This window comes from Ambystoma mexicanum, chromosome 9 (assembly GCF_040938575.1).
Source record: "Ambystoma mexicanum isolate Mex_15411 chromosome 9, UKY_AmexF1_1, whole genome shotgun sequence".
Lineage (NCBI taxonomy): Eukaryota > Metazoa > Chordata > Amphibia > Caudata > Ambystomatidae > Ambystoma > Ambystoma mexicanum.
The window spans coordinates 668,413,828-668,426,293 of record NC_090931.1 but is presented as its reverse complement, the minus strand read 5'-3'; the positions used below and the strand labels follow the sequence as shown (position 1 = coordinate 668,426,293).

At 46.4% G+C, this 12,466-nt stretch overlaps 1 protein-coding gene across 1 annotated transcript in view; it reads right to left on the bottom strand.

The window, feature by feature from the left end:
• The window catches only part of CDK15 (cyclin dependent kinase 15), a 504,364-nt gene that overhangs the window by 219,825 nt on the left and 272,073 nt on the right, over positions 1 to 12,466 (bottom strand). The window contains exon 9 of the mRNA XM_069615506.1: positions 9,115 to 9,208. Within this exon, the coding sequence (XP_069471607.1) occupies positions 9,115 to 9,208 (94 nt within the window). The remainder of the gene's footprint in view (positions 1 to 9,114; positions 9,209 to 12,466) is intronic.

The following is a 12,466-nucleotide window of genomic DNA, read 5'->3' as shown; positions in this document are numbered from 1 at the left end:
AGTGATGTGATGGTTTGCCCCCCAGACGCGTGCAATGTGGAAGAGGTCGCCCCACAAGCAGTTCTCACAGTCTCTGTCAATACTTCAGACTAACCTTTATAGAAGCAAATGTTAACCTGAATCTTGAGCTGGAATGGACCTGAAAGGGTATCAGGTAATAAAAGTGCGGCAGAAATGTCACTGGTAAAAAAAATGGCGGCAAAAATGCTGTGGTTTGACCTGGTAAAGATGTACCCCATCATACCATTTAAGGGGAGCAGAAGGTGCGGGGGCTGTTCCCGGCTCCCCTTAAATGGTATAATGAGTCCGGGGCTTGCGGGGCTGTCCCCCGCATCCTTTACATGATTGTGGCGGCAAAACCATAGCATTTTTGCCCAAATATTTTGTATCCGCGGACATAAAGTAGCAGCATTTGGAGACAACGGGATGTGATCCCTGGGCCACGTTTGCAGTGAGTGAATCTGTGCATTGTTCTCATGGGCCGCTGCTGGAAAATTGCCCAGATGTTAGTACTTGGAGATGGAGGCTGCTGCCGCGGGGAGAACGTGGGCTTCCATCGCCAGTGTGAATCGGGAAAAGTACACGGATGGCTACTTATATGAACCTTAACACGGAATCAACCCAGCAATCCAGGCCATAAGTGTCCAAATCAAGGCCCGAACAGCGGCCATGTTGAACTGTATTGTGGGGCCGGTGGCGGTCACGCGGCCGGCCTCACTGGTGCAGGGGGGCCCAGCACCGTGTTGGTGTGCCGGGGTCACCCAGACTTATAGCTGTTGCAGGGCAGGACCCTGTGAGGCTGTGAGGACACAGCCCGGGTGACGCAGCACCTCGGATTCCGGCAGCATCCTGGATGGTAGGTGCCTGAGCTGAACCTAGGGCACCAGGCTGGGTCCCCATCAGGGACCTGCCATCAGGGACCTGCAGGGCCATGGTCACACAGCGTGGGGCCTGCAGGACAGGGTCGCAGGACCTTGATCACATGGTGTAGGCCTGCAGGCCCAGAATGAGAGACGGAGACAACAGATGTTCCAATGTTGGAGTCTGCAGCCGTTCTGGTGCATGTGCCGGCAGGGGCTCCTTTTATTAGCTTGGGCCATGACACAGTCATGGCCCATCTTAAAAGGGCAATACACGTGAGAGGGACGTCACATTAAAAGGGCAATACACTTGGGAGGGTCACACATAACAGTCAGCATGGAAGACTACAACTACCAAAGAGTAGAACAGCACATGCAAATGTGTGCTGGCCTGTCCTGTCAACAGCACCCCTCATGCTTGTGCAGTGGGAGTCTGGATCCAGCAATGTGACTCTATATGCGCTATGGTAGCAGTTTCCCACACGCACCTCCGAGCCAGCATGACAAAATAAACATCTGGACACAAAGACTACACTCCACAAACTCTTTAAGAATCACGGGAACAAACGCACCCTTTAGCTGGCATACACAGGGAGAGCTTCCCAGGAAATGCATATGTTAATCAAATCGAACAATGCTTTATTGAAATATGTTGTGTGTGGGCATTGCCACCGCTGCAAACCCTTCTGACCACTACCCGCTGCCCAGGACGGCGAAGACCCTGTGAAACCAGCCTTACTGTGACAAGTCAACAGAGACCATGAAGAATTCTAACCCACGACTACACACTCAACCCGAGAAGATGGAGAAATGAGGCTGAAGCCTCGGTATCCAGTCGTCACTGCTGATGGATAAAGTCTGTCAGCAAGAAGAAGAAAGAAGCCGAGGTTGCTATGACTTTACGAGCGAACAGGTATCAACAGTCAGCACAAGATGGTGGCGAGATTGCACGGTCACGATGTGTGATTGGTGAGCTAAACAGCTACTCCAGACAGAGCAATGTGTGATTGGTGAGCTGAACAGCTACTCCAGACAGAGCGATGTGTGATTGGTGAGCTGAACAGCTACTCCAGACAGAGCGATGTGTGATTGGTGAGCTAAATAGCTTGTCCAGCCAGAGCGATGTGTGATTGGTGAGCTAAACAGCTACTCCAGACAGAGCGATGTGTGATTGGTGAGCTGAACAGCTACTCCAGACAGAGCGATGTGTGATTGGTGAGCTGAACAGTTACTCCAGACAGAGCGATGTGTGATTGGTGAACTAAATAGCTTGTCCAGAAAGAGCGATGTGTGATTGGTGAGCTACGCAGCTACTCCAGACGGGGGAGGAGTGGAGGGAGAGTTCACTCATGGGTGCTGGATTCTTTTAGTGCAGTCATTATCTGGACAAGACACACAGCTTGCACTAAAGATCATTATAAATGAAACTTTACTGCAGCGCCTAAGTGTCCCTTTGTGTTGCTGCCCTCGCCTATGTCCTGCCGCCCGCTGGTATTCCCCTATGGATTCCCCCACACACTTGCTGTTGAGGGGCCCCAACGGGCACTCTGGTACAAGCCGTGGTGTTCCTGTCCTGTATGTATTGTCCGTTTATTTGAATGAGTACACTCCCGCCAATTTATGACAGGAACACGACCACCTGATTTCTTTTGCTTTTCGCCATGTTTATATAGTGCGCTGTGCCGGCATTGAGCCGGCAGCCACGCGCTCCCACTTGTGACGGGTAGGTGAATAAATGAATTGCCCAGGATCACACGGTTCAATCAGCAGCGGAAGCCCTGTTTGGAAGTCGAGTGTTCTTGATTCCCACATGGCAACACGTTGCACTGAAGACTACATACCCTACCCAAAGTAAAAACCGGCCCGCTTCAAGCCGTGCCACCAGCTTGGCATTTGATCAAGCCAAAGCTTAGAGGCCGCTTGGTTCTCGGCGATGCGCTACATGAGTCCTTTCAGTGCCTGCCCTCTTGGTTGCACTGTGCAACAGGCAACATGTGCTACACTGATGCACCCTGCTTGGGTGACAGTAACATAACAAAAATAATGCACACATTATTCTTCTGCCCGACACAAAAAGACCAACATAAGCAAAAACTGCGGATCCCAAACCGCCGGCAGCTCCACAGAGACAGAGTGAACAGAGTAGGGTGACCACATTTAAAAAGTAAAAAAACGGGACAGGGCAACTAACATAAAAGTAGGACTAACTCTTGAAAGTGGCTGTCAAGGCACCACACTTACGTAGAGGTTGAAGGAGAAGGGGGTTTACGTGTCACTGTTCAAATACACACATATTATAATGAATCACAAGCTAACACTATGTTAAGTTGTAAAATGCAGCATCTCTTCTGTGAGAGATTGTGCATTCTTACCAACTACCAAAAACCGGGACCACTGTAGTTTCCAATGGAAACATAGGGGGTCATTCCGAGTTTGTGCACTGATAAAAATGTTGCTAAAGAATAGCACTAAAGTGAAAGACTAAGAGAAATATAGTCCCGCAGTACAGTCTGTCTTAAGGGCATGACAGTTTCCCAATAACAAAATGAGCAAAAGCCCAGCGGAGTACAGCAGAAGGCTGGGCTCCACTGGAAAAAGTCAGGCTAGGATGGTCAGACAACTGCAAAATGTTGGGGGGTTCACAGCTGGAGGGAAAATTACAGATACATGGAAATCTTTCCTAACACAGTCTGACAGAGCAGCCAGACAAAAGAAGAGGAAGAAAACAGTGTAGAGGGCCACACTGACCGGCACTGCAATTGAGACAGGTTCCGGAATCGGATAAAAAGATCAAAATCTGAAAGAGGCCCAGCGAGCCATGAACCTGATCGGACCAGTGAACGGGTTCTACAATAGCCAAGATATTATGCGGTAATCGCTTTGGTGCTCTGCTAGTGCCCTGCTGCAGACCATGACTACATACATAAACAACATCAAAATGAGAGTGTGCACAAGCCCTTCCCTTTGCTACACTTCCCTCCCACACAGCAGCATTTGCAGCCGCCCGGGGTCACGCTGTGGAGACGCGGCCGCACACTGGCTCACCCGGTGCCTTCCTTCTCCCGAAATGTCTGCTGCACTGCTTCCTCACCCTCCTGAGCCACCCTTGCTCCTTTCAAAGATCGGGTTGACTCATTGCAGCCCGCAAAGCCCTGCTTGGGCTGCAAACCAGGATTAGGTGAAAGAAAATGGCTGCCATGTGGAGAAAAAAAGCACATTCTCCAGAGCCAGTCACAAAGCCAGCGGTGTGGACTGCACTCCCAAAAACCACGTAGTGGTATGTGATAATAATTCAAATAGATTCAAAGAAAAAGAGAAAAAAAATAATATATATATATATATATATATACATAAAAGACGTTTTTTTCTTTTCTTGTTCAGTCTTCTTTTATTCACAAGTAATCTTAAAAGATAGTGTCATCAGTAATCTGCAGATGCATATCAGTGCCAGGGCCTATGCATTTCAGACGGTCACGTCCTTCGTCAGGACCAGTGCTATCTATTCATTAGGTCAATCAATTAGAATTCATAATCCATTACCCAACATCGTTAGATTGTATGAGCCACACTGTTGAAACCCAAATTTGAATTAATTTGGTTACAAAGTGCATTTCAGCATTGATGATATACCATTAATATCATGCCAGATGTCAACATATATTAATAACACATATAGAAACATTGTTGCCAAAATTCATAGGTACGTCAAGTCATATAGCATGGGAAGAAGGCAGGAAAAAAAAACGTTGTATCAGTTGCAATTAAGGATAATATAGCATGATTCAATGTAGAAGATAATGTGTTGGTAGAGTAACCTGATACTGATCACAACATTGATGTATCTGTGGAATAACAATCAAAATATCACTTGGATATATTTTGCACGACTAATGCTGTAAATTAAAGTTTCTACCTAATGTGGTGATCGCTTACCTATTCAACTCGCGATTGTTGAAAACCATGGCGAGAAAGTAACATTCTGTGTCTTTGAAAAGGACTCCCTCTGAGTGTAAATTCCTGTTTGAAAATGCGAATGGAATATTGAGAATCGCGTGTACCTTCTGCTAAATTAATGATAGAACGGTACAGGTGTGATCAGATAGTGGTCTATCATCTATCTTACCTGCAAAGACAGTCAATGTGTGCCGCTCGAACGCCGCGCAGACGTTTTGTTCCTGGCATTAGTTATTCCGATGCGTTGCCATAGTGACTGTGTTAGTTGTCAGTCCCTCACACGGGCGGCCATTTTAAAATGGTCAATGTGTATCTCTAATCTGTGTAATATCACATAATAATAACGGGGATGTAAAACCCAGTTATTCGACTCATAATAATTTCATAGTTTTTAATTTCATTTAGGACTTAAATAACTACTCAAGCTGCTGTGATATCGACAAATGATATCAACAGTCCTGTCTTGGACTCAAATATACGTTCGTAGAGCTAATGCAAACGTGTCTACTGTCAGCTAGACTATCAATGTTGATTGCAACAACAATCGGTATTGAGAAATGTTTTCTAAAAAAATAAGATTGTGTTAGTTGTATGATACTACAACAAGTTGCCATGGTAACTGTGTTGATAGTGAATGCCGCGTGTGGTCAGCCATCTAGGAAAGGTTTGAGTAGCCCTCTGATCAATTCAGTGTTTGGTAATAACAGTGATAAAGTGGCCCTTATTGGACCCCTGACACATAGGTGGTAATTCAGATGAAGGAACTGCTGTGATATTCGGAATGTTAATGACTTTGATACACATGGGTTGTGTCTTATTTCTCACATCCACTTGGTCCTCAATGTGAGAACTGATCTTAACTATGTCCTGGGATGCATTCACCATGTTAAAGACAGTGTATGATGTTGGAATTCTCAGATGATGCATCTTATATAAATGCTATTGGTATGGTGGTCACAGCGGATGTGTAAACAGAAGGTCTTGATATCACTTGTCTAATGTGATTGATATGGTAATCACAGAGAGTGCGAAAACAAAAGACCATAGTATCACTTGTCCAATATGACTATGATAGTAATGTTATAACAAACAACTCAGATCAAATTCTTCGTTGATTCCACCTGGTGAGAGGATGTCTAGTCTCTCAATCCAGAATGCCTCTTTTTGGGGTCTTTAATATCTGCACTGTAACCTATGCTTTGTACTTTGTACAGTCTCCAGCACCATAAACCATAGTTGTGACACTGAATGTCATTTTTCTGTAAAATGTCTGGCCACAGCTGATGTTTGATTTCTATTCCTAATGCAGGATTTGTGTTCGTTGATCTGTAGTCTGTAGTCAAACAATAGGTTTGGCTTAAAGGTAGCGCTTTTAGCACCACCAAATAGCCAAAACTAAAAATGTACTGGGGGAGCCCTCTCCTCCTTGGGAGGTCAGGGCCGTGGGGAGGAGGTGGCGGGGCTGAGGGGCGTGGCCCCAGGCCAGGTGACGCAAAACACAGTGTCTCTTCATAGAACCCAATCCTGGCAATCTGCACAAAAGCAAAAGGCATTATGGGAACATAAGAATGCCCACAGTTTTACATTTGAAATATCTCTTATAGTGATTCAGTAAGAAACCCTTTTGAGCGAATAATGGAAGTTGGACTCTGCGGTTTTGATTGGTCACAATACTCACCCTAACAAAAAAGTCTGTAAATTGCAGGACATATATAACAGTTTGGACAGCTACAACAAGTATGTGAGGGTTTGGCTGTTTCTGTGTTCAGTCTACGGAAAACAGTCTGCTTGTTGAAACGTGGGTTGCTTGTGGATCTTACTGCAAGTGTCCTGTAATAGGCTCTGGACTGGGAGACAGATCTGTACTGAAGCAAAGTTATCAAAGCTGAGCAGATCACTTTCAGAAGACTATGCAGTACCACCTCTTGAAGCGTGGGTTGCTTGTCTGTGTGATAGTCAATTGGTCTGGGGACAGGGCAGCATTCTGGCAAGACGAGTTTTGCTGGTGCAGAGCTTGCCTTGTTCCAGCCTATTCGCTGCCCTGGTTGGCTCCACACAAGTTATTTGTTGGCTAAACTATGAGATACCACTAGATTCAGAGGAACAGGCAGAGACCGACTGAAGAGAAAGAACATTAAATTATGAACTGTATCTTATTTTACTGCATTCACACAATTAAAATAGACGATAGGTGCACTATCACTCCGGTCAACCGAAGTACTACAGAGCTGAGTGAAGTACAACAGCCCCAGACTCCAAGGGAAACCCAAGCACCACAAGCCACAGTTCACAGGCCAAGACAAGGGCTCCTGTGCCTAGTCTTACACAACTGCTCCACAATAAAGCCCAACAAATGTGCCAATTAGGGCACACAAATATGCAGCATCCAAAACAGCATCGGTCTCCCAGCAACCACCCTGACATATGTGCCGCCACAACCAGCCTCAAACAACTGCTCCGCCCCTGAATCCATCAGAAGTTGACCCTACCAGCCATCCCAATTCACATGCCCCTTTAACAGACCCAGAACAAGTGCCCAAAACAACTACTTTGCCAATTAATCTAACATAACTTTCTTATCAGCTAGACCAAGACAATTACCATAGTGCCTTGGCATGGGATCTATGCTCAGAGTGGGTGATGCAATGTGAGATGATGATGATGATGATGTAGAAAAGGAGGATTATGCCTCCAGAGCCTGGAGATTCCCAGGAGGGGGGCAGGGCAGACATCTGTAGGGGCACTCTGCAGGGAGCGCTGCTGATGTAAACTGTCTGACCTAGGGCAGCAGGATGACCCTACTACCAAGATCTCACCACAGAGTAGCATTCCAAAATCACATCCTCTTGCAGAGAGTGTGAGATGGAAGGTGCGGTAAGGCGACTTGGGATGTAAGGTACAACAGTGGAGCTCCTGGTTCATCCTCTGGGAAGTGCAATGGCCAACAGTAGAGAGGCGGGTAGGTGGATTGAGAGATGATATGGTATGATAGGATGTGTCATTCATTTATAACGCGCCTGTACACAAGTGTTTCTAGGCGCGACAAGACAAGGAAGGGGAAACAAAAGGAGGACAAAATAACAATTTTACTAGGCCTTGTGTCATTCAGATCACGCAAGTGTGGGGAAGACGGAACGGGAGAAGTGCCATGGGGGAGTGGAAGGGGGAAGTGCAGTTAACTAACTGTTGCAGCCAGCGGGTGGCTCATAAGTGCAGAGAGAAGGGACTGTAGGGTTGCAGATACAGACCCTTAAGTGCTGGGGAGCCTGGAGGCAGTGTGAGGGTAACTGGACATGCAGGAGCCTGTGCCTGAGTTCAGAGGGTGACCAGGTGACCAGTGTGTGGAGCAGTCAGGTGCACCAGCAGGGGAGAGGAAGAAAGAAAGCGGAAGCGAAAATGAAGGTCTTGAGTTGCTTCCGGAACCAGAGGTGGTTCTGCTCAAGTTTGAGAGAGGCAGGGAGGCTGTTCCAGAGGGAGGCACCAGCCGTGCAGATAGATCTGCCCCCAACGCGCTGTTTGGAGAAGCGTTTGACCCTCAGAGAGTTGGAGGTGGATGAGCGGAGAGCTCGAGAAGGAAGATACTTTGGAAGACAAAGTTGGAGGCAGAGCGGTCCCAGGCCCCAGAAAGCCTTGTGGATGAGTGTCTTGAAGTTGATCCTTGCAGCCATGGGGAGCCAGTGAAGAGATTTCAGAGCAGGAGAGATATGATCCCTGGGCTTGAGGTCAAGGACACTTCTTGCAGTCCTGTTCTGTATAAGTTGTAAAGGTCGAAGAGTAGAGGCAGAAAGATTCAAAAAGAGGCTGTTGCAACAGTCCAGCCTAGAGAGGACCAGACGTCGGGAGACAGTGAGCTTCTGGGGGAAAGTGAGAAAAGGAAGAATACCTCTGGCCCTGGGCCAGCCCCACTGGGGCATGTAATTATCATTAGATCCCCCAAAATCTCTCCAAGGCGGCCCACCTCTGAAATACTTGTAATTTCAAGCTCTAGTGGTACATGTGTAAAGCTATTTCGGTCTGTGATCTGTGGCTTTGCCGCCATCTGCTGGTGCGTGCAGGCTCTCAATTCGTTTCTAACACAAACATGTACCGCCTGGATTCAGAAAAACCAAGACGAGTGTAGAGTACAAAAGACGAGTGTAGAGTACAAAAGACGAGTGTAGAGTACGAGTGTAGAGTACAAAAGGCGCTGAGTTCCACATCCACAAGGTAACAGAGACCAGATGTGGCAGACGTGGGTGGCATACATTTTGCAATACTAATTACATATTTAAAAAAGACCTTTTTCATGTTTCTCACTTACCGACCAAATCTTCTCCAGCTGTTCTCTGACATCCGAACTCCCCGGTAAGGCGGGCCGGCCTTGCAGCATTTCAATAAATATGCAGCCTGCACCCCTAAACAACACAGAGGGGGAGAATGGAGAATGGCAATATATTTTATCTTTAAAACATTTGTTTATTTTAGGGCATTGCTTTACTCTAAGGCAATTGCTTTATTTCATATAATCCGGATGACGCAGCAGTAAATTCTGTTAGCCGTGTTTAATATACAAGCAATTACTGGCAAAACCCCTCACACATTGCTACCATAAAGGGGATTTGTAACACTTGGAGATATCAAGATGATGACGCCTTCTCTGTATTTAGGAGTCGCTGCACGCCACTTATTTGATTGGCCGGTAATGTATCGAAAGGGAACTGTACTCTTTTTTTTTTTAAATGTGGGGCTCTGCTCTATTTAAATATTACAATTGATTTTTCTATGCTCTTGTTTTCACGTTTAAACCGATCGCCATCCAAAAATCAGAACATGCATCCACTGCGCGTCCTCCGTCTTGTTTTCTGCTGTTGTCTTTCCCCTGCTCCTCCCCGAGGGCATTATAACATGGCAGAGCTGGGATGGAAAAGCCAGACACCTCTTTTGCCCTTTGCTGGCTGAGACTGGGGAAGGGGGAAGGTAAACAAACTAGTCTCCTCGGACTCCTTTCAGCTGCCGCTCCGGTTACGGGGGGTAACAACAGTGCTTCCACTTGCAGGCCAGGCAGCTGCAAAAGCCGTTATTTAAAGGAAGGAGATGGAATTGTGGCGGGCAGAACTATTGTGGGTCTTAGCGATCGACTCACCCTATGTTGTAGGACGACTTTATTTCCCATTCCAAAATATACATAACATATTTGAACTTTTCTCCTGGTTGAAGTGTATTTTATTCCACATAAACAATTGAAGAAACAGCTCCTCCGCCCCCCACCCCCGCTCTTACGGTTTCAAAATCTAACTCTTAAGTGTTCTCAAATGTTGGACATTTTGGTGTTGGTTCAAGTGCTGAATAGGGAGGGGGCAGAGCATGGTGTAGTCATTCTGATGAAAAGTGCGTAAGTGCACATGGAATGAAATGTTGGTGAGAGTCTAGAATGGATGGGCGAGTAGCCGCTGAGGCGGACTGTGAGAGAAAGATTGTGCAGCTATGAGACCCTTTATTTATTGTAAGAATTTACCAATGGGTAAATAATGTGCACCGCGGTGGGCATTCAAGGTCATTCCGTAGAGCCAGTGGTCGAAATGAGCGGGAACGGACGGAAGCGGCATTCCCCTACTTCAATTTGTTTACTGTTAACTATTCCACTACTTTTGCAACCATTTTCCCCATTCCGGAACTGTACTTTGTGAAGTTAAAGCGCACTTCTCCACTTTACCAGCAGATAGCAGTTACAGCAAAACTGAAATCTTCTTCCAACCTAATTGGCTGTCAACCAGCATGGCTGCAACCCATGAAAAATGTTTTGCGCATTGCTCCCTTCCTGCCTACTCTGTCACAGTTCTGCAACTTTTTTTGGTACACAACTACCACAGCGTATAGCTATACATCTGGTCTGTGTTGATCCCAATATTGGAGCCACAGATGGAGCTGCGTGGGCAGCTCAACCTGGAGTTGCATTCCTAGGGCCGTGGGCCGGTCTTTGTACTAGAAACGAAGGGGGTTACAATTTACAATGAAGGTTCAAAGGCCCCGTTCTGCGGGCCCATGCTCTTCACTTCAAAAGTGAGTCGAGATTGAAGGTCGTGGCGGTGGGGTTCCATGCCATTGTCGAGGAAAAGTACTGTTGGGGGCCTGCCTTTATTTTGTCGTCACATGGTTAGCACCATGTGAACAGGCACAAATCCTGGGAGATACCATGCTCCCAGGAGGGGTGACATGCAACAATTGCTAGAGCTGCACAGTGGGTTCAAGTGGTGGGAAAAGAGAGGCTTGGAGGTTAACACTGAGGTACACTGACACAAGAAATTCCCAGTACTGTTGAAATTGGCGCTAGGTTTAATGCATTGAAGTGAAAGGCAAGTGGCGTAGGATGGGAGCAAAGAGGTTCTGGTCCAGTCAGGTTTGAACTGGCCTGTAGGGTAATAGGGCAATTCCCAAAGGGACGACCTGACAGTGCTGTTTCTGGACCCATGTGGGCCAGTTGATGACTAAGTGCAGGTAATTATGACCACTGTTACTGGCCGATATCCTTTAAAATGCCACTGCTTTCCAATAACGCACCCCCTGGTGTCGCTTGAAAAATATTGCGATACTTGAATGTGGGCCACTACTTTTTCAGTACCAGTGCAGATTATTCGTCCAATTTCCACCCTGGGTCCAGCCCGTAGGCGTAGACAGGGTAGGGCCTGAGCGGGCAAGGCCCACCCAAAATCTGTACATGCCCACTCAGCAGTGGTGTGTGGGCATTTACAGATGTTAATGTTCCTGTGGTGGGCCCAACTACTTTAGCTTTAGTAAAGAGAAAAGATCCCAAGTTGAGACTGCGCCCAATGTTTTTCAACAAACATTTTATTATATTGATGCCCTTAGCCAACTAAGGGCATCAATATAATTAAGGACATCAATGTAATAAAACGCTTGTTAAAAAAATTGGGCGCAGTCTCAACTTGGGATCTTTTCTCTCTACTAAACCATTTATATTTGGTTTTCACTTGACTAAACCACTACCCAAGGGGACGCGACCGCAGGGAACGTGTTGTAGAGAAAAGAGCATTTTTACTCATTACTGAAAAAAGATGTCACCATGTCAGACCTGACCAACATAGCCAAGCTCTTCTCAAACTACTTTAGCTTCAGGCCCCACTTGTAAACAATCCTGGCTACGCCCCATGGAAGTTATTCTGGGTGTGACTAAGGGAGGATAAACACTTGTTGCTCTGCTACTAACCAAGGCTATTTAATGCAGGTTGCAGTTATGTCGGCCACTTGTCGCAGAGCCTCACAACACTACAACCTGTAGAGCAGCTACTACGAATTAACCCTGTACGGATAGCACTGGGGTGTCCAGGGTTGCTGATTAAGAATTTCAGAGGTTTGTCAATATTTTTATTGCAAATTAGATTAATTTAATAATTAGATAGATTAGATTACATTTGGTCTATATTTCGAGAGGTGAAGGGGGCCTGATCCTGTAAGATGGAGGCACATGACTGAAACGTGATCGCGTGCTAGCAGCCAAGGAAGTCCTTTAAGCACATGTACCGCTGGTGTTTTAAAAAACGACATCAGCAACCCACGCAATCCCTTTTTGCAGAACATGAACACCTACAAAATATTCTTTTGTTGTCGAGGTGGCACAACAATTAGCCAAACGGCCACCTTTTTAAATTGGGATT